This window comes from Tupaia chinensis, unplaced genomic scaffold, assembly GCF_000334495.1.
Source record: "Tupaia chinensis unplaced genomic scaffold, TupChi_1.0 Scaffold144171_2, whole genome shotgun sequence".
Taxonomy (NCBI): domain Eukaryota; kingdom Metazoa; phylum Chordata; class Mammalia; order Scandentia; family Tupaiidae; genus Tupaia; species Tupaia belangeri.
Genome location: NW_006204028.1, coordinates 492,245 through 513,856, shown reverse-complemented (window position 1 = coordinate 513,856; position 21,612 = coordinate 492,245). Strand labels below are relative to the sequence as shown.

At 46.2% G+C, this 21,612-nt stretch overlaps 1 protein-coding gene and 2 pseudogenes across 3 annotated transcripts in view; 2 read left to right on the top strand and 1 right to left on the bottom strand.

Annotated features, from left to right (window-relative positions):
- Positions 1 to 3,543, bottom strand: part of B4GALNT2 (beta-1,4-N-acetyl-galactosaminyltransferase 2 (SID blood group)) — a 32,476-nt gene extending 28,933 nt beyond the window's left edge. For 2 of the 3 annotated variants that reach the window (XM_006166152.1, XM_006166154.1), the window contains exon 1: positions 3,369 to 3,543. In XM_006166152.1, coding sequence (XP_006166214.1) covers positions 3,369 to 3,382 — 14 coding nt within the window. In that variant the 5' untranslated portion in view covers positions 3,383 to 3,543. The other variant, XM_006166153.2, reaches the window with a different exon arrangement.
- Positions 3,544 to 5,750: 2,207 nt separating this feature from the next.
- LOC102491991 (mitochondrial import receptor subunit TOM5 homolog pseudogene) lies at positions 5,751 to 6,055 on the top strand (annotated as a pseudogene).
- An 8,536-nt stretch (positions 6,056 to 14,591) lies between these two features.
- Positions 14,592 to 21,612, top strand: part of LOC106733595 (60S ribosomal protein L4-like) — a 19,288-nt pseudogene continuing 12,267 nt past the window's right edge.

The following is a 21,612-nucleotide window of genomic DNA, read 5'->3' as shown; positions in this document are numbered from 1 at the left end:
CCAGCTTCTTTAACCACCAGCCAACAGCCGACCCAAAAACTGTATTTTAATTTTAGTGAACTATCTTAGAATGAAAGATGTAAAAAAAAATAATCATTACATGACGATTACTGAAAATACTTCTGACTCCAGAAGGAAGGGGATGGAATTTTTAAATGCAGCTAAAGCAGTACTTAGAGAGAAATTCATAGCCATATGAAAGTTTAGTTGAAGAATGCATTAAGCGGGAGCCAGGAGGTGGCATGGTGGTTAAGTGAGCTAGATTCCCACATGACCCACTACAGTTTGAGTCCCAGACTTGGCAACTTGCTTTCTCTTTCTCTCTGTCTCTCTCTGTATGTGTATGTGTGTGTGTGTCTCACTCTGTCCCTCTGGTCAAATGAAAATAAATGAATAAATAGGGACCAGCAGTTAGCATAATGGCTATGTCACTGGACTCCCAGGCAGTCAACCAGGGTTTACGTCCTGGACCTGGTGGCTTGAAACTCACGCCGGGCATGCATGCGTGCATGCCCAATATCCCGAGAGGAGAATGGAGGAGAAGGGATTGCAGCATGGCCATCCCCCCTGGGGGGTGATTTTTCACTTTCTGTCTCTCTGTCTCTCTCTGTCTGTCTGGCGAGCGCATGCGCTCTATAGCAAAAACCTCTCAAAAAAATAAATAAATGAATGAATGAGTGAATGAATGAATAAATAAATAAAGTTAAATAAAATAATTATTTTTAAAAAATAATGCATTAAGGAATGTGCAGTGAGAGGATGCTGAAGAGTAAGAATGCTGGGGACCAGCAGTTAGCGTCTAATGGCTATGTAGTTGGACTCCCATGTAGTCAACCACGGTTTGAGTCCTGGACCCGGTGGCTTAAACTCACGCTGGGCGTGTGTGCGTGCGTGCCCAAGATCCTGAGAGGAGAATGGAGGAGAAGGGATTGCAGCGTGACCATCCCCCCTGGGGGGTGATTTCTCGCTTTCTGTCTCTATGTCTCTCTCTGTCTGTCTGGTGAGCGCACGCGCCCTATAGCGAAAATCTCTCCAAACAAGAACAAAAACCAAAAAAAAACCTCTCCAAAAAAAAAAAGAAAAAGAAAAAGAATGCTGGGATGAAAATCTGAAGATGGAGATAGCTGATCTTCAGATGACATTAAATATGCTAGGGTCCCTACTTAACCAAGCAGTCAGGACAGCTGTATTCCTAGAATCTAGAACAGTGCCTAGCATATCATAGGAGCATCAAACATTTGTTAAGTGAAATATTAATAAAATATTCATGCAATGAAAAGGCATAGACTTTAGCCTCAGGGAAGTTGAACTCCAGTTTGCTCCTTCCCCTGTGGTCCTTGGGCAACTTCCTTGATTTTTGCAATTGTAAAGTGGGGAGGATAGCAGCTATGGGTCAAAAGGTGCTGCCAGATCACTGCTGGAACAATCTAGAACAGGGCCTATACATCATTTTTGAAAAGTGCCCCATATGGAATGAAACAAAATGAATTTAATATTTAACTAACACGTATTGAGTTTCCAGCATGGCACTGCATGATCATTTTCTGGGTTGCTAGGATATATTGGGGTGAACCACATTACCTCAGAAGGCAGGAATCAGAAACCAGAGGAAGAAACATTGGTTCCCCTATGTCACAGTAGCCTTCAGATGGCAGAGGTATAAAGATCGCAGACTTGTCAATTAAATCATAGACTTTAGGTGCATGAGTCCAGCCTTACAGACATTTGAAGGAAAAGTCAAGTTTGCCAAGGACTTGCCTGCTTGAAATCCCCAGCCTGGAGTCAGAACCCCCAGCTGCCTTCCTGGCCACCATTCAGGATCATGGGGGTGGGTGTAGTCTTGGGGAAAAAAATGCTGAAGGGAAGCCTTAGCTAGGGACAGGGACATGAGGGATGTAAGGACTGGTACTGCCCTCCATCCAGCACGTCCTATGTTCAGGGAGTGCTTCTCTCTAACTCCTTCTTCTTCTTCTAATTTTTTTTTTTTTGTTTTTTGAGAGAGAAATTTTGCTGTAGCATGCAGAAGCTTGCCAGAGCGACAGAAAGGAAGAAATCACTCCCCAAGGAGATGACCACACTGCAATCCTTCTACTCCATTCTCCTCTAGAAATTTTAGGAATTTGGAACACCCATGCACACCCACGCAGTCATCAGAGAATCCATGCGGTGGACCATGTGGGAGTTCAGAGCCATAACCAGTAGGCTATCTGGTGATCCTGCAATCCACCAGGTCCAGGACTCAAACTATGGTCGACCATGTATGTGGGAGTCCAGAGCCCCTAACCACCACGCCATCTGCCAGTTGCCAACCCCTTCTTTTTAATACTTGTAAAATGTCATCCTTGAGTCTTTTTTTTTTTTTTTTTTTAAGATTTCACATTTTCTTTTGAAAATTTTTTTTACTATGTATCTTTTTTAATTATTTATTTTATTTTATGTATTCACTCACTTATTTAAATTTGACCAGAGATAGATACAGAAATAGAGAGGAAAAGTGAGAAAGCAAGCCACCAGGGCTGGGACTTGAACATGGTTTGACATGTGGGAGTGTCCAGCACCTCACCCACCATGCCACCTGCTGATCCTCCAAGATCTTGCATTTTCACAAGATGATTTCTTTATTGGTGTTTAATGATTGCTATAGAGTCTGTAAAACAAACTTTGGTCATAAAAGAGCACGACATGTATTTCTGATATTTCTTGGTAGTTTATGCAAAGTAATTAGACTTCCAAGTTAATTTTTTTTCTACGTTAAGTATTACTCTGTAGAGGTTCTTTAGCGTGAGAGACCTCCTAACAATGGTCCTTCTGCTTTGTGGCTGTGCGTCTGGACCTCAAAACCGACGTTCCAAAATCCCTGACTCTGCCAGCTGTTTTCAGAAGCTGCAGAGGGACCCGGCACGGTTCTCAGACTGCCCAGAGCTGGCGGCCCGGCGCGCGGGTACTCACATCCCGCTGACGGCGAGTGGGTCTCCAGCGTGAGAAAGATCTCAACCCTGGTCAGCACCTGCAGGTCTCGAACAGCGAGTCCAGAACCCTGTGCTTCCTAGACGGAATGTCACGCTCGAACCCCTAGATTGTCCAGAGACCATCGCCACGTCGAAGTTTCCCACAGCAAAACCAGCGTTCCTTCTTCCTGAAGGCGCAGCGTTCGCGTCAGAGCGCAAAGCTTCCAACCCGGTCCCACAGTCTGCTCACAGTGTCGCCACCCACGAGGGGACTTGTTGAACTTAAGAAGGCAAAGTCAGCACTAATGGTCCCGACGTCTGCGCCCCCGCACCTGCCCGTTCCCAGATGGCCCGAGGCCAGCGGCGCTCGGGGGTGACCAAGTTTGACCGCCCGCCTTCCTCTGCGCGGGCGACACTCACCCAGCCAAAGCCATCCCGAATCCCGCAGCCCTCGGAGGCCGGATCTCCCGGAGCCGAGCAGCGGAGCAGACTCCCAAGCTTTGGCACCGACCGGAACAGATCCTGGCCCAGCTGGGCAGGTGGAGGAGACTGCGAGAATTTGGGGCGGTTCCCGCCCACGTCACCCACCTTTGCCCACGCCCCGCCCCGGGGAGAGCGCCTAGAGGTGATAATAATGACCACTGCCATTGTCCCTTGTGTCATTTATTCATCACAATAGTCCTAAGAAGTGCGTGTAGTGAATAGCCCCACTTTCCGGAGGAAACAGGCGGAGTGGGGGTAACCAGCCAGGAAGGGCAGGAGCTGGGGCTGGAGCGGAGTCCTGGTGACCTGAAGTGGGCGCGCTGGGCACTTTCTGCCCCTCGGGCTAGGAGCTCCCACATGGGCCACCAGGGTTGGGGCCCCAGACCCCTCTGCTGGAAAATCACACCCAGCCGGGGGGAGAAGAAGAGGCTAAGGGGTGATTTCTCATTTTCCATCGCTCTGTCTCTTGCGAGGGCAGCGCCCTGTGGCGAAATTCTTAATCAACCAAATACAGGACGCCTTGGCTAACCGCCAAGCAGGAGGGACTCCAGCGCTGGGTGGTTGAACGAGTAGTGTCCACTTCCCTGAGAGGCCGTTTGACTGCCATTGCAGCCCAACCTCGGGAAGGAGGGGGTGCGCGAGGTTGGGAGGGAGCCTCACGTGATCTGGGTGGGTTGCGCTCCCTACTTACCCAGCACTAAGTTCCCTACTTCCCCGGCGCTTCTCTCGTGCAGGCCGTCCACCTTCCTCGGCTGCCCGAGCCAGTCGGGCACCGCGGGCCGCACCAAGCATCCTACGCCGCCGGCATGGCCACCTGACTCCGGGGCTTCGGTCCTGGCCGCCGGTGTCCATCTCCTCCTCCGCCTCCGCCTGCGATCGGACTTCTCTCTCCACTTACAGAGAAACCGGATCCCCTCGCCCACCGGGAGCCTTCCACTCCTCTGCGTTTACCAAACTCAGCTTTTGCGTCGCCTCTAACCTCTCCTTTACCCTACACTCCAGCGGAACTAATCTGGCAAAAGACGCCGCAGGGAGAGAAAGCTAGAGAAGGGTTCAGTCCCTCTACCAGACTGGGACGTTATGCCGCCAGGTAACGTCTCTGGGGCTGGAAGAAATTTCAAATGAAGTTAGCATTTGCGGGACCCTTTTTTAAAGTTAGGCACCAGTGCCAAATTGCTTCCAATGGCTCATCAACTGTGAGCATATGGTGTTTGACCCAGCTAAAAGAATGTCTAGAGGGGGAACCAGCAGTTAGCGTAATGGCTATGTCACTGGACTCCCACGTAGTTGACCGCGGTTCACGTCCCGGACCCGGTGGCTTAAAACTCACGCCGGGCGCGTGTGCGAGCGTGCCCAAGATCCCGAGAGGAGAATGGAGGAAAAGGGATTGCAGCGTGACCATGCCCCCTGGGGGGTGATTTCTCGCTTTCGGTCTCTATGTCTCTCTCTGTCTGTCTGTCTGGCGAGCGCACGCGCCCTACAGTGAAAATCTCTCCAAAGGAAAAAAAAAATGTCTAGAGGGACCAGCAGTTAGCTTAATGGCTATGTCGCTGAACTCCCATGTAGCTGACCCGATTTGAACGCCGGGCGCGCTTGCTTGTGTGCCCAAGATCCCGAGAGGAGAATGGAGGAGAAGGGATTGCAGCGTGGCCAAACCCCCTGAGGGGGGGTGATTTCTCACTTTCTGTCTCTCTGTCTCTCTCTGTCTTTCTGGCGAGCGCATGCGCCCTATAGCAAAAACCTTCAAAAAAAAAAATGTCTAGAGTAAACACAAAGATGGCGGTGAAAAATCCTGCCAGGCAGGCACTGTCCCTATGTATAAACACTGTATATTTAATTATACTCTATTGTGTGCCAAAGAGGATGTAAGATAAGGATTCATAAAATACAAGGTAGTATATAAAAAAAGGGGATGAGCCAGCAGGTGGCATGGTGGTTAAAGGTGCTGGACTCCGGCATGGCCAACTGAGGTTCCTTTTCTCACTTTCCCTTTCTCTCTGTCTCTCTCTGATCAAATTGAAAAAATAATAATAACAAATGGAATTAAATAAATACATCTTTTTTAAAAATTGCCACTAACCAAGTGAGTTTGGAAAGAGAGTAGAAAGAAATTTGATCCCAAATTCAGTTAAAGTTTTCTGTTTGTTAAATAATTATTTATTTAATTTTTTAAAAATGTTGCTGTAGGGCATGTGTGTTCACCAGAGAGACAGGGAAAGAAAGAGAAAGTGAAAAAAGCAAGCTGTCAGGTCCAGGACTCAAACCACCATCAGCCTTGTGGGAGTCTAATGCCTCAGTCACCATGCTACCGGTGAGGCATCTACCTAGGACAGCAGAGTGCAGTTGACTGAAAGCCTGTGAGGCAGACCTGCCATGTTCTGGATTCAGGGCCTCCTGGGGAAACTGACCCCGGAGGACATGAAACTGAAGATGCATGAAGGCGTCATCTCCTCCATATGGAATTTCCTCATCTATGTGGCCCTGCTGAGAGTCACTCCTTTCATCTTAAAGAAATTGCACAGCGGATGAAGATTGGACATCACATATTATATGAAGAACCTGGTTACAACATCTACTCCTGTCTGCAGATGAATAGACCCAGAAAGATGTAAAAGACTCTTTGATGAATGGACATAAAAATTTCATTTGTTAAGGGGGCCAGCAGGTGGCGTGGTGGTTAAGGTGCTTGACTCCCACCTGGCTAACCATGGCTTAAGTCCCAGACCTGGAGGCTTGCTTTCCTACTTTCACTTACTCTCTCTTTCTAGTCAAATTAAATGAATAATAATGATGATAATAAATTAAATAATTCTTTAAAAAAAGAACAAGTTTGACTCTGGTACCTAAAATTCATAGCTAAAATATAAAACTATTGGGATGTATGGAAAGACATCTTGTCACAGTGTGTCCTTATGCCTGTACTATTTGGCCTCCATGAATGTTGGTGTAATTATAAATAATGCATCTTCTAGCAGCTATTAATTATAAGAAAATTATGTCTAGGGGCCAGCAGGTGGTGTGGTGGTTAAGGCACTGGACTCCCACATGGCTGACTGTGGTTCAAGTCCTGGACCTGGTGGCTTGCTTTCTCACTTTCTCTCTCTCTCCTCTCTGGTAAACACTCGAGCCCTGGAGCAAATTTAAAAATAATAATAATAAAATGAGGGACAGCAGGTGGTATAATGGCTATGTCACTGGACTCCCATGTAGTTGACCGTGGTTCTAGTCTCAGACCCAGGGGCTTAAACTCATGCCGGGCGCGTGTGGGTGCATGCCCAAGATCCCAAGAGGAGAATAGAGGAGAGGGGATTGTGGCATGGACATCCCCCTGGGCAGTGATTTCTCGTTTTCTATCTATCTGTCTGTCTCTGTCTTTCTGGTGAGCGCACGTGTCCTATAACAAAAACCTCTCAAATAATAATAACAAAATGATAAGTAAAATTAAATAAATAAATTAAAAACAAAATTATGTCTGGAAAAAAATCACTATGCCATCTGCTGGCCCACCGTTCTTTTTTTTTTTTCATAAGGCACATGCAGGGACCAGCAGATGGTGGTGTGACTACATTGCTGGGCTCCCACATTGTCGACATGGTTTGAGTCCCGAACCCAGCGGCTTAAACTCATGCCATGCTCAAAAGCCCGGGAGGAGAACGGAGAAGAGTTTGCAGCAGTAATAATATAATATAATATAATATAATATAATATAATATAATATAGCACATGCACAAGAGAGACATGTGGTCTAGTGCCTAATCATCGTGCCACCTACTGGCCCCAGTTTGCTTGTTTTTAATAGGGCACACACAGAAAAGAGAGACGGAAAGTGAGAAGTCACTCCCCATTCTCTCAGGATTTGGGGCATGGACACATTTACACTCAGCGTGTTTCTCGAGAACTCAAACTACAAAGTCAGCCATGTGGGATCCAGCTGCCTTAGTCACCACACCACCGGCTGGTCCCAGCTTGAGCTTTTCAGAAGTCTGCAGAAAGACAAACCTGCTGGGAGAGAGTTCTGACGCAGCTACTGCAGATAGCTACTAGGTCATCAGAAAAGTCATCACATATTTTTCTGTGTTTTTCTACGCAAAAATGTGTCGTAACTTTCCCAATGATCCACTATTTTCTTTCTTTCTTTTTCATTTAACTTGCCTGAGAGCTGGGACTGGCAGATGGCATAATGGTTACATTGCTGAACTCCAACATAGTTGACTGTGGTTCAAGTCCTGGACCTGGCAGCTTAAAAACTCATGCCGGGCATGTGTGCTGTGTACCCAAAATCCCAAGAGAATAGAGGAGGGATTGTAGTGTGGCCAACTTCCTGGGGGATAATTTCTGTTTTTTTGTGTCTCTGTCTCTCTGACAAGCACACATACCCTACAGCAAAAATTTCTCTTTAAAAAAATTTTTTTTACAGGTTTGTTTCATTCATTCATTTTAATTTGACCAGAGAAGAGAGGGGAAAGTGAGAAAGCAAGCCACCAGGTTCAGGACTTGAACCGTGGTTGGCCATGAGGGAGTGTCCAGCACCTTAACTACTACACCACCAGCTGGTTCCCCCCCCCCGCCCTAAAATTTTTTTAATTAGCCAGAGAGCACGTGAGCTGGCTGGGGAGAAAAAATGAAAGAGCACCCCCTTCTCCCCCAGTGGGGCATGGTCATGCTGCAATCCCTTCTCCTTCATTTATCCTTCTTTGGGGATTTTGGACACACATGCACACAAGCCCAGCATGTTTCTTGAACCTCTAGCCCCCTCTATGGGCTGGAGTCGAGCAGTTGGTTGTGCGGGATCCAGCTGCCTTAGCCACTAGGCAAGAGCTGGCCCATAGACAACTATTTTCTAGCTCTGGACTGAAAGAAGGATTATTTTTTAATTGTCAGAGAGGGAGAAAGCACCCCACCATGGGTTGTGGTCTCGCTGCAATCTCTTCTCCATTTCTCTGCCCTGTTTGGATTTGGGGCACAGAAATGCTGTCACCTGTGAATGCCATTCCAAAGTGAATTTTCTGTGGTTGCAGAGTCTCCTCCTGCCCTGGGGCTGACTGGCAGGGAGAGTTACCTAAGTGAGGATGTGGTTGTTCGTCAGCTGGATCAGGAGTTCTGCACCTGTTCTCCATGGCAGAGCCAGGCTGTGCAGGTGTGCATGGGTGTTCCAAATCCCCAAAATCTCTAGAGGATGTGCCTTGATGCCTTCAAGACACAATGTGGTCTTGGCTAAAAGAGGAATTCAGAGCTTGGTTCTGCTTCAGTCCTCTACTTGCTGTGTGACCTTGAAAAAGTGATTTAATATCTCTGTGCCTCAATAGCCTCAGCTATAACATATGAATGGAAATAACACCTACCTTATTAGGTTGTTTCAAGAATTAAATGAAGGGGCCAGTAGGTGGCGTTGTGGTTAAGGACACAGGACTCCCACATAGCCAACAGCGGTTTGAGTCCCAACCTGGGGACTTGCTTTCTTTCTCTCTCTCTCTCTCTTTGTCTCTCTCTCTGGTCAAATTAAAAATAAATAAATAAATAAATAAATAAATAGTTAAAAATAATTCTTTTTTATCTTTATTTCATTTGTTACTATTACTTTTTTAAAAATTTGATCAGAGAGAGAGAAAGGGAAAGTGAGAAAGCAAGCTGCCAGGTCCAGGCCTCAAACCATGGTCAGCCATGTGGGAGTCCAGCACCTTAACCATCATGCCACTTGCCGGCCTCATAAAATAAATATTAAAAAAAAAAAAAAAAAAGGACTGGGGACCAGGACGTGGTGTGGTGGTTAAGGCAATGGACATTCCTTCATGGCCCACCATGATTTAAGTCCTAGACCCAGTGGCCTGCTTTCTCATTTTCCCTCTCTCTCTCTCTATTCACATTAAAATAAGTAAGAAATAAATTAAATAACTAAAAAAAAAAAAAAAAGAAAACTACTTCTGCAACATATAATTTAAAAAAAGAATGAAATGAAACATGGGATCAACAGATGGCATAATGGTTATATCACTGGATTCCCATGTAGTCAATCGTAGTTGGAGTCCCAGACCCGGAGGCTTAAAAACTATACCAGGCACATGCAGGTGCATGCCCAGAATCCTGAGAGGAGGCTGGAGGAGAAAGGATTGCAGCGTGGTCATCTCCCCAGATTTCTTTCTGTTTCTCTCTCTGGCAAGTGCAAGTGCCCTATAGCAAAAATTTCTCAAAAAAAAAAAAAAAAAAAAAAAAAAAGATACCTGCGAAGCAACACGTGCCGTAGTAAGCAGGAAGAGACTTTAAAAAGCTGATGGAGGGTCAGCAGGTGGTGGTGTGGTTGGGGCAGTTAGACTCCCACATGGCCGACCATAGTTCAGTCCCAGACCTGGTGAGTTTTTTTCCTCACTTCCCCTCTCTCTCTCACTGTGTCCCTCTCTGGTCAAATTAAAATAAATGAATAAAGATTTTTGCTGTAGGGCTCATGCGCTCACTGGAGAGATAGAAAACTAGAAATCACCCCCCTGGAGGCACGGTCATGTCACAATCTCTTCTCCTTCATTCTCCTCTCAGGATCTCGGGCACACAGTCACACAAGCCCGGTGTGAGTTTTAAGTCGCCAAGTCCAGGACTCGAACAGTGGTTAACTACGTGGGAGTCCAGTGATGCAGCCATTACGCCATCTGCTGGTCCTAATAAAAATTCTTTAAAAAATAAAGGGGGTGGGGACCAGCAAGTGGTGTGGTGGTTAAGGCGCTGGACATTCCCACATGGCTGTCCATGGTTCAAGTCCGGGACCTGGTGGCTTGCTTTCTCGCTTTCTCTATATATATATGTCTCTCTCTGGTCAAAATAAAATAAGTAAATTAATAAATAAAATTTAAAAAAAAGGTAGGACCAGCAGTTGGCGAGAAGACAACCCCAACCCAGGGGTCGGGGACTCAAACCGTGGATGACTATATGGGAGTCCAGCAACATAGCCATTACACCAACTACTGGTCCCGATTGATCTTTTATTGGTTGATGGTTTCTGAGACTATTCTGATGTAAGTCCAGTACATTCGGATGGCCCCTGATGGGGAGGAACTGAAGGCCCAGGGATAGACTTTTCCCCAGACTCCTTTTACCCACCTATCATCCCAAGGGTCTTTGATGTTGAGATAGAGCTGGACTCGACTGTTGGAGGTAAGGAGGTAAGTGTCATGTAGTTTGTTGTGGGAGTCTAATTGTATGACATGCATATGGCAGATACTGTAAGGGCAATCCGCATAGGTATCTACTCACCACTCGTGACAGGATTCTTTGGTTTGATCAAAGGTAAAGCAAAGGGCCGGGTTAGACCATCCCTGGGTGACCGAGTACATTTTAGCAAAAGAGTTGGGGATGGAGACCCGTGACTGGCAGCCATGTGGTTGGCAGTCCCCAATGGCCAGGAGGTGAGTGTGGGTGTGACCCATGGACATTCAGGACTCTTGTATATAAAAATGCCAGCGAAAAAGGAGCTAGATGTTAGCCCCACCACCACCCCGGGAGAGGAAGAGAAGGGGCAGGAGAATGAGGAGTTTGCAAGGAAATCTGGTAAGACAAAGTTTTGTGAATCCCAAAACCTGAGACTTACAGGGGCTGGAAGGGGGTGCCCATTTGAGGCAAGAGACATGGTACCAAGAGGGTTGACCCAAAAGCTTAGCTGCTGTGGGAGTGGTGAGGATGACAGTGTGAGGTCCCATCCAATGAGGTTCTAACGAGCGATGGTGGAGTTCTTTTAGTAGTATGCTGTCACCCGGCTGGAGAGGGCCAGGTGAGTGCTCTGAGACCGAGGTGGACAGAGTGAGAGTTGGGAAGACGCAGTCAGCATATTCATGGAGCAGCTGCCGGAGGAGAGAGAGATAAGGAAGGTAAGATGCTACAGGGGAGTGCTGGACCAGGAGGTTGTGGTTAATGAGAAATGGCCTACCATATAGGATTTCAAATGGGCTTAAGCCTGTGGGATTTCGGGGAGCCTTATGCAGGCGAGTGAGGGCTAAGGGGAGGAGCTCAGGTCAGGAGAGACAGAGCTCTTGGGAGAATTTGGTGAGATGATCCTTTGGAAGGCCATTGGCCCTTTCAACCTTACCCAAGGATTGGGGGTGATAAGGGATATGGAGTTTTGAGGGGATTTTGAGGGATTCAGAGACCAGTTGGACGACTCTGGAAGTGAAGGCCAGCCCATTGTTGGACTGGATAGTTGTTGGAAGGCCAAAGCGTGGCATGATGTGCTCCAGGAGAGAGCAGTTGCAACCACATTGGCCTCTCCCTTGAGGCAGAGAAGGCCTCAGTCCAACCTAAAAAGATGTCTACTAGAGTAAGGAGGTATCAAGATTTTGTCTGGACAAATGAGTGAAGTCAACCTGCCAGTCCTCACTCAGCTGGTGGCCGTGGAGTTGGTGAGTGGCGACCTGAGGGTGTAGGCCACCTTGGGGACTGACGGCTGAGCAGGTGGAGCATGTCTGATGTATATGCCGAAGGGCCTGTGGAGTCCTGGATAATGAAAGAGGGGCTCAAGGAAGCAAAACACCACTTTGGGGCCAATGTGTAGAGACTGGTGGACTTCGGTGAGGATGACAGAGGCCTGTTGTTGGGAGAGAGCAATTTTGTTGCGAAGGAAAATCCCCCCCTTTCCCCAGCTGTTTCCCTGCATGAGGAGAGGTCTGCCTGTTCTCCATTGGAATAAAGAGGTTTAGCCACAGCAGTTAGGAAGAAGACTGGTGCTGGGAGGGGGGCTAAGTGTGAGGCTACGGGCCACTGCATCGGCCTGGGAGTTATCAATTGCCGCTGGGTCAGTTGAGCCCTGGCGACCCTGGCAGTGGACTATAGCGACCTCTGTTGGAACCTGGAGGGCTCCAGGAGTTTCCTTAGGAGAGTAGCATTAGTGACTGCTGAGCCCTTGGTAGTGAGGAAGCGCTGTTCTTTCCAGAGGGCAGAGTGAGAGGGGGAAATAAGGAAGGCGTATTTGGAACTGGTGTAGACATAGACTCGTTAGCCCTTTGAGAGAGCGAGGGCACGAGTAAGGGCTATGAGCTCAGCTTTTTGGGATGTGGTACCTTCTGGGAGACGGGACGCCCTGATAGTGACAGAGGGAGAGACTACTGCACATGCCGCCCGGCGACGGCCACCTGACCCAACTACTGAGCTACCACCGACACAAAGAGAGTGTGGTCCGGATTGGACAGAGGTCTATCGAGCAGTCCTTGTCGAGGGAGGCAGGGTTTCGACCACTTGAGGACAAGAGTGAGAGGGGATAGGCATATATCTCTGAATCAAAAACTCTTTTGTCTTCACAATATGAGTTAGAGAATGCGGCCTGAGTTGAAAACCAAGGGACAAAAAAAGAAATAGTAATTATGGTGATAACTATAAAAAATAAATAAATAAATAAAACTAGGCTTTTTGTTTGCTCATTTGCTATAAGGTGAGTGTACTCATCAGGGAGAAAGAGAAAGAGAGCGAGAGAGAGGAAAAGTGAGAAGGCATCCCCCGGGGGGTAGGGGGATGTCCAGGCCACGATACTTTCTCCTCCAGTTCTCCTCTCAGGATTTTGGGCATGCACACACAAACACCTGGCATCATTTTTAAACCACTAGGTCTAGGACTTGAACCATCCTCAGCTATGTGGGAGTCTAGCACCTTAACTACCACACCACCTGTTGGCTCTAAAAATCTACTTATAAAGAAAATGCCAGACCTGCAGGTGGCATGGTGGTGAAGGCACTGGATTCCACATGGCCCACTGTGTGGTTCAAGTCCTGAACCTGGATATAGCGGCTTGAAAATCGTGCCAGGCACTTGTATGTGTGCCTCTGCTGTAACCAGGATGACTGAACATGTGTTCTGCGGTGGGGTAGCTGCGGATTAGAGAATAAGCATAAAAATAAACACACAGACATAGAGAAAAGAGAGGATCGGGCAGTCCAGACTCCTCTGATGGATGTAGCCGTGGCCGTTTCCAGGCTTATTCTTTATTATTATTATTATTATTTATTTTAGAGACAGAATTTTTTTGGAGAGTTTTTTTGCTATAGGGTGCATGTGCTCGCCAGACAGACAGAGACAGAGAGACAGAAAGCGAGAAATCACCTCCCAGGGGGGAATGGACACGCTGCAATCCCTTCTCCTCCATTCTCCTCTTGGGATCTCGGGCACGCATGCACACGCGCCCGGCGTAAGTTTTAAGCCACCGAGTCTGGGACGCAAACCACGGTCAACTACATGGGAGTCCAGCGACATAGCCATTACACTAACTACTGGTCCCATAGAGAGAGATTTTTCTATAGGGCATATGTGCTCACTGGAGAGAAAGAGAGACAGAAGACAAGAAATCACTCCTAGGGGAGGATGACCATGCTGCAATCCCTTCTCCTGCAATCTCCTCTCGGGATTTTGCACACACGCACACACGCCTGGCATGAGTTTTAAATCACTGGGTCCCAGACCTGAACCATGGGAGTCTAGTGATATAACCATTATGCCATCTGCTGGTCCTGTCAGATTTATGTATTTATTTATTTATTTATTTTTGGTCAGGTTTATTCTTTTAAAGGACAAAAGGAGGGAAGGGGAAATGGAATGCAGAGCCAGTTGTTTTCAGATGTTAATTGGCTGAAGATGTAAAGACCGCTGGTGCCATTAGATGTATGTAAGTTTTCTTTTATTTTCTTGGGCCTTTTCTCATGAATACAGATGGCTTCCTTAACCAATACTGCCTTGCAGCTTTGACACAGAGCCAGCCAGCGTATTCATTTGTTCATGGCCTTCATGTAGCCTTGCAAATGGCAACCTAAAGAACCACATTTCTGCATGTGTTTAAGGGTCACCATTGTGTTACCCAGATTGGCTGCTCCCTACATGCCTCAAATTCTGAGAATATACTGGAGGAGAGGGGGTCAAAGCCTGGCCATCCCTCCTGGGGGGGTGCTGTCTCACTCTTTCTCTCTGTCTCTCTCTGGCAAGCACACATGCCTGCAGCAAAAAACTAAAAACAAGACACCTCCCAGAAAGAGGTAGTCACGGCAGCAAGCACAGTGAGCACTCAGGGTGAAGCAGGTGAAGGTCACTGCTGTGCTCTTAAAGGCCGTGCGAAGGAGGGTGTGGTTGATGGCAAAGCACAATTCCAGAGCAGGAGTTCTTGGGCACAGGCTGAGAGGAGCATGATCTTTTCCTCTCCCCCCCATGGTGTGTGCTCGTCCACTGGTATCAGTGTCCTCTGACAAGGGGGACTTAATCTGGCAAAAATGTCACTTTGTCCACTGTATTCAAGGCTCCCATCTGACCAGAGACTGTGAACTTGGTTCACACCAACTTGTGCAAAATAGCAGATAGCCCTTGACACCATCAAGTTAGCAGGTTACTGGACCAGTGCTGAGTGCCAGGGTACTGGGAGAGCTGTGGCTCGAATTCCCAGAGTTCAAGGTGGTGAGTCCCACCATGTGTTCTGACTGGAGTGCTTTTGGAAATGTGCATTGAGAACGTCGCACGTTGGCACCAACTAAGACCTGGTGCCATTGGCACCGCAGAGTGAACACAGCCCCAAAGCAGTATGCTCTCTGTTCTGCCTTGGCTGTCTCAGCCTTACCAGCTCTGGTCACAGCTAGTCATCGTACTGAGGAAGTTTCTGAACTTCCCTTCATGGTTGAAAATAAAGTTGAAGGCTTCAAGAAGACCAAGGAGGCTGTTTGTTTCTTTGTTTGTTTTAAATAATTATTTTATTTAACTTTTTCTTTCTTTTTTTTTTTTTTTTAATTTTTATCAAAAAGTTTTTAATTTTTATCAGAGAGGGACAGAGTGAAAGAGAAAGAGAGAAGGAAAGTGAGAAAGCAAGCCACCAGCTCTGGGACTCTAACCACAGTCGGCCATGTGGGATTCCAGCGCCATTTAACTACCATACCTCCTGCCAGCCCCAAGAGGCTGTTTTGCTTCTGAAGAAACTTAAGGCCTGGGACGATATAAAAAAGATCTATGCCTCTCAGTGAATGAGAGCTGGCAAGGGCAAAATGAGAAGCTGTCATCCTATCCAGTGCAGGGGACCCTGCGTCATGTATAATGAACACCCTGCATCACCTACAATGGTACCATCGAGGCCTTCAGAAACATCCCTGGGTCACTCTGCTTAATGTAAGCAAGCTGAGCATTTGAAACTTGCTCCTGGGAGGCATGTGGGACATTTCTGCATTCAGACTGGCTGTGCTTTCTGGAAGTTAAATGAATTGTACAGCACTAGGCAGAAATCTGCTTCCCTTGAGAGGAGGTACAGCCTTCCCATGCACAAGATGATGAACACAGACCTTAGCAGAATCTTGAAAAATCCAGAGATGGAGCAGCACATGACATGGTGGTTAAGGTATTGGACTCCCACATGATCGACCACAGTTTGAGTCCTGGACCTGGTAGTTTGCTTTTTCACTTTCTCTCTGACTCTGACTTATCTCTCTCTGGTGAGTGCACATGCCCTATAGCAGATTAAAAAATAATAAATAAAATTAATCTTTAAAAAAAAAGAAGAAAAAAGAAAAGTCCAGAGAGCCAAAGAGCCCTCCCAGTGCCATGCAAAAAAATTCATCACAGAGTCCTGAAGAAAAAAAAACACTGGAAAACCTGAAAATCATGTTGAAACTTAATCCATATGCAAAGACTAGTGCCAGAACACCATTCTGGGCCACGCCAGGAACCACAGATGCTGGCTGGATGAGACACTGGAGGTCATGCGTTTCAAGTCCTAAACCTGTTGGCTTGCTTTCTCACTTTCCCTCTGTCTCTCTGTCTCTGTCTCTCTCTCTCCATCCTTTGCTGGTCAAATTAAAGTAAACAAACAAACAAAAAAAGTTAAGAGAAGAAATCATCCTCCTCCCAGGAGAAGGGTCACACTACAATCCCTTCTCCTCCATCTTTCCCTCCTTTCAGGATTTTGGGCATGCATACACACGTGCCCAGCATATTTCCCAAGAAACTAGGTGTGGAAGGGACCAGCAGTTAGCGTAATGGCTATGTCGCTGGACTCCCATGTAATCGACCGCGGTTCGCGTCCAGGACCCAGTGGCTTAAAACTCACGCCAGGTACATGTGCGTGCGTGCCCAAGATCCCGAGAGGAGAATGGAGGAGAAGGGATTGCGGTGTGGCCATCCCCCCTGGGGGGGGTGATTTCTTTCTGTCTCTTTCTCTCTCTTTCTGGCGAGCACACGTGCCCTATAGCAAAAAACGTCTCAAAAAAAAACAAAAACAAAAACAAAAAACTAATCTGTGGTGTATTTAAAAAAAAAAAAAAAGGACCAGCAGTTAATGTAATGGCTATGTCGCTGCACTCCCATGTAGTCGACCGCAATTCGAGTCCCGGACCCGGTAGCTTAAAACTCACTTAAAACTCACGGCGGGCCCATATGCATGCGTGCCCAAGATCCTGAGAGGAGAATGGAGGAGAAGGGATTGCAGCGTGGCCATTCCCCCTAGGGGGTGATTTCTCACCTTCTGTCTCTCTGTCTCTCCCTGTCTTTCTGGTGAGCACACATGCCCTATAGCAAAAATCTCTCAAAATAAATAAATGTTTCTTTTTAAAAAAATGTTCTGTGTAAAGTTAGTCTACTCTGAAGTTATCTTGGTAAACAGTGTGAAGTTAGAATCCCTTTAGGGTGGTGCCAGTTTCCACTTTGAAATTATTTACTTCCTACTTGGGTGGGAAAGCCAGTTGTATTCAGAAACGCAGGTGTGGTTGAACTGACAGTCACTGTTTGACCTGAAGTTCACTCAGAGGTTCACCCGAGCAGTCACAGACCAGGTTATTAAAAAAGTGGTAGTTGGTACATCCGATGTAATATATGTAAACTGAATTATGGTACCTTATAAAATAGATGGGGACCAAGCTTGTGTGTCTGTGTATCTTCCATTATCATGTATAATCAATAAATGATTGAATTCTCTTACCAAAAAAAATGTAAAAAGAAGAGCCGGTGGGTGGTGTGGTGGTTAAGGGCGCTGGACTCCCACATGGTCAACCACGTTTTGAGTCCTGGACCTGTTGGCTTGCTTTCTCACTTTCTCTCTCTCTCTGACTCTGTTCCTCTCTGATCAAGTTAAAAATAAATAAATTAATAAATAAAGTTAAATTTTTTTTAAAGTTCAAAAAAAAAAAAAAAAGAAGCCAGCAGCTGAAAAGAAGCCAGCAGAAACCCACCACAGGAGAAAAGAAAGCTGCTGCATGAACCCTTAAATTTGTTTATTCCGTAAAAGTTAAATCATTTTGGACAACTTAATTTGAATAAACACCTTGATCAAAAAAAAAAGATTTAAAAAGGGTGGCATAGTGGTTAAGCTGCTAGACTTAAACATGACTGACCGTGATTCAAGTCATAGACCTAAAGGCTTGAAACTCATGACAGGTGTGTGTGTGTGTGTGTGTGTGCATGCCCAAAATCCCAAGAGGAGAATGGAGGAGAAGAGATTGCAGAGTGGCTATCCCTCAGGGGGGTGATTTCTCACTTTCTCTCTGTCTCTCTGGCTAGCACACATGCCCAAGAGGAAAGAAGGAAGGAATGAAGGAAGGAAGAAAAGGAAGAAAAAGAAAGAAAGAGAAGAAAAAAGGAAGGAAGGAAAGAAAAGAAAAGAAAGAGAGAGACAGAAAAAGAAAGAAGGAAAGAAAGAAAGAAAAAGCAAGTCCAGCAAGATGTTCCAGGCTTTTCTGCTAAGTTTCATGGCTATAAGGTGTTGCCATTAGTCAAACCATCAACTGCAGGGCACCCAAGGCAAAGGGCAGGCCAGCCTGAATTAATGAGTGACCACACGGACATAGGCCCCTGCAGCCACCACGAACATACAGAGGACCAAACTCTCACAGACTCTCTACAGGTGCTTCTGTGTTGAGGGGGTTATATAGGAAAATTTGAAGAGCATGTCAAAGTTGGTCAAATGCATTAATAGTTCCAAAATCTGTGTGACAGAGCTCTGCTCTTCTCAACCCACCTCTCAGGAGCCCACCAGCTCTTCTAACACAAGCGCTGTTACTTTCTATGTGAATCTTTTTAAAAATCTGCCTGATGTTAGCTCCATAATGTTTTTGCATTGTTTTATAGATTCAATTTCTTCTTCATCCTCTCTGAAAACTGTAACACTCACTTTAAAGTGTGTCCAAATAATCTTGCTATCTCTAGTTCACAATTTGTTGCGTGTGCCATTTCTTATGGTATTGTTTTCCTTTTGGCTAGAAGCACATCCACACACCAGAGAAAGACAGAAAGACCAGAGAGAAGAAATCATCCTCCTCCCAGGAGAAGGGTCACACTACAATCCCTTCTCCTCCATCTTTCCCTCCTTTCAGGATTTTGGGCATGCATACACACGTGCCCAGCATATTTCCCAAGAAACTAGGTGTGGAAGGGACCAGCAGTTAGTGTAATGGCTATGTCGCTGGACTCCCATGTAATCGACCGCGGTTCGAGTCCCAGACCCAGTGGCTTAAACTCACGCTGAGCGCGTGTGCGTGCGTGCCCAAGATCCCGAGAGGCGAATGGAGGAGAAGGGATTGCGGCATGGCCATCCCCCCTGGGGGGCGGTGATTTCTCTCTTTCTGTCTCTGTCTCTCTCTGTCTTTCTGGCGAGCGCATGCGCCCTATAGCAAAAAACGTCTCCAAAAAAAAAAAAAGAAAGAAACTAGGTGTGGAACTTAGCGCGGTTACCACATGGGATTTGGTCGCCTTAGCCACCAAGCTCTAAAACTGGCTCATATAATTTTTATTTATGAGTTTACTGTGGGGATTATCTCTTTGAATGTTTTCCTTGTGGGAGTCCCATTAATATGCTGGGCTATAAATATGTCCTTGTAGATCCTTTACATGGTCACCTTTCTGAGAGTCAGAACATACCTCTCTGAATCAGATTTCACAGTTTGACAGCTTGGGATTTCCCCAGGTAAGCCATGCAAATGCAGCCTGTCACGAGCATGAGTCAGAGCTATGCACGGCCCAACCACTGTGGCATAGCTGTAGCACAAAGTGCACTGCAGGCCTGGAAGCCTTGTGAGCGACCATGGGTTCAAATTCTAGTCAGCCTAAAAGCACAGCAGGTACCTGCGTGGACACCCAGGAGCCTGAGGAGCAGGACTAGGTGTGATAAGACCCTGTTATGGGTCCTTCTCTCACATGCCCAAGTGCACTCACATGCATATACACTCTATACACACACACACACGGACATTTCCATAGCTGGCTTTATAAAAAAAGAGTGAGGTTCAGGAAAGGGCTTGAACTCAAGTCCTGCCTTCAGCAAAAAGTAGCCACCTCCCAAAAGGTCATTAGCATGACTTTCTCCCTGTAGGTGTTATACACATCCCTGAGTTCAGTGACAAAGTTTTTCCTATCGTGGCAGGGACTGCTGAGTACCTTTCTTTCTTTTTTTGAAAGAGAAATAATATTTTTATTTTATTCTTATTATAATGATTCAATAATGGAATTTATATGCCCGCTAGAAACTGCACTTTTTTTTTTTTTTTTTTTTTGGAGAGGTTTTTGCTATAGGGGACGTGTGCTCGCCAGGAAGACAGAGAGAGACAGAGAGACAGAAAGTAAGAAATCACCCCTCAGGGGTGATTGTGGCCACACCACAATCCCTTCTCTTCCATTCTCTTCTCGGTATCTTGGGCACACACACACACACGCCCGGCGTGAGTTTTAAGCCACCGGGTCCCAGGTTCGAACCACAGTCAACTACATGGGAGTCCAGCGACATAGCCATTATGCTAACTGCTAGTCCTGAAACTGCACTTCTTAAACTGTGGGATCAGATTGGTCATGAGCTCTCCTTTTCCCATTCTGCCATGGTTCTCCCGCAGAACTGGCTTCTTAGCACAGCAGCTGCAGAACTGCTTACAAAGATCCCAGGTCACTGGCGTGGGGCAGCAGAAGGGCATGTGTGCTCGCCAGAGAGAGAAAGTGAGAAAGGAAACTCGCACATCCAGGGCTCGAAATTAACAGTTACTCTTGAAAAATGGCAGAAGCAGTTTTCCACGCTCCGAAGAGGAGAAGAGTGTATGAGAATTACAAGGCTCCACTGCCAATCTCTTTTGGTCAGGACCACGGTCCTAGGAAAGTTCCAGGTGTTCCGTGCCAAACTGATGAACAACAGTGTGATTGAGAGGAACACGGAGGATGTCAAGCAGCTGTATGGGAAAGGTTATTTTGGAAAAGGTATTCTTTCAAGAGGCCATCCGAACTACACAATCTCAGACCCTAAGCTGGTCGCGCAAGTGAAAAGGTACGAAGCAAACATGCCTATAATCACGTCAGAGAAGTAAGTCGTGCTCAACCTGCCTTCGGCAAAAATGGCAGTTTAAATATGACCTCTGCGGATGTGGCAATCGGCACCTTTTTTTTTTTTTTTTTTTTTTTGTAGGTTTTTTTTTTTTTTTTTTGATAGTAGGTGTATCCTTGAAAATTAGTCTGAATTTAATGTGGATCAAATCATATCGAAATGCATGACGAGAGTTTATCATTTGTTTAAGTCATCCTAAACCAAATGCTTTGCTTGTTGAATTCCTTCCCAGATACAAATAGTTACTCCGTCGCTTCAGCTAAAACAACAAGAACAAAACAAAAAAACGAAGATGCAAGGTCGCTAAATAGAACCTGGCCTGACACTTATTGAAACCACGGCTACCTTGAGTTAGTTCATACTGCGCGGTGTTGAACAGGCCAAGTCTCTCTGTGCTCTCCTCAAACACTTGAAATAACCCAGGAGCCTCTGCCGTCGGGGAAGACAGCCCTAGGCTCACGCTCTGACCTTCTCTATCATCCCAATAAACTGAACTGAACTCACAGTCTGACTTTTGTAGATTATATATTTGCATTTTAATTATTTAAAGTAGAGGACACAACATAAAACCCACAGGAAAGAATAGTCATTTCTAACCCCATGAGTAAAAATCGGTGACATTTGTTGCAACTGACAGTAATCTCCCAACTCATTTAGCATTTTTTTGTTTAGTTTAATTTCTTTTTTTATTTTTTAATTATTACTGTTCATTTTAATTATTATTTATACATTTAATGGCTATACATCATTTAGATTGTAAAGAGACTTTACCCAGCATGATATACACCTCAGTCCAGCCCAGTTGAGAATCCTACACACGTCCTCATCAACAAATAATAAAACATATCCGTGTCCCACAAATGTCTTACCTCTCTATTTTTCACCCCAAATTTCCTTCCC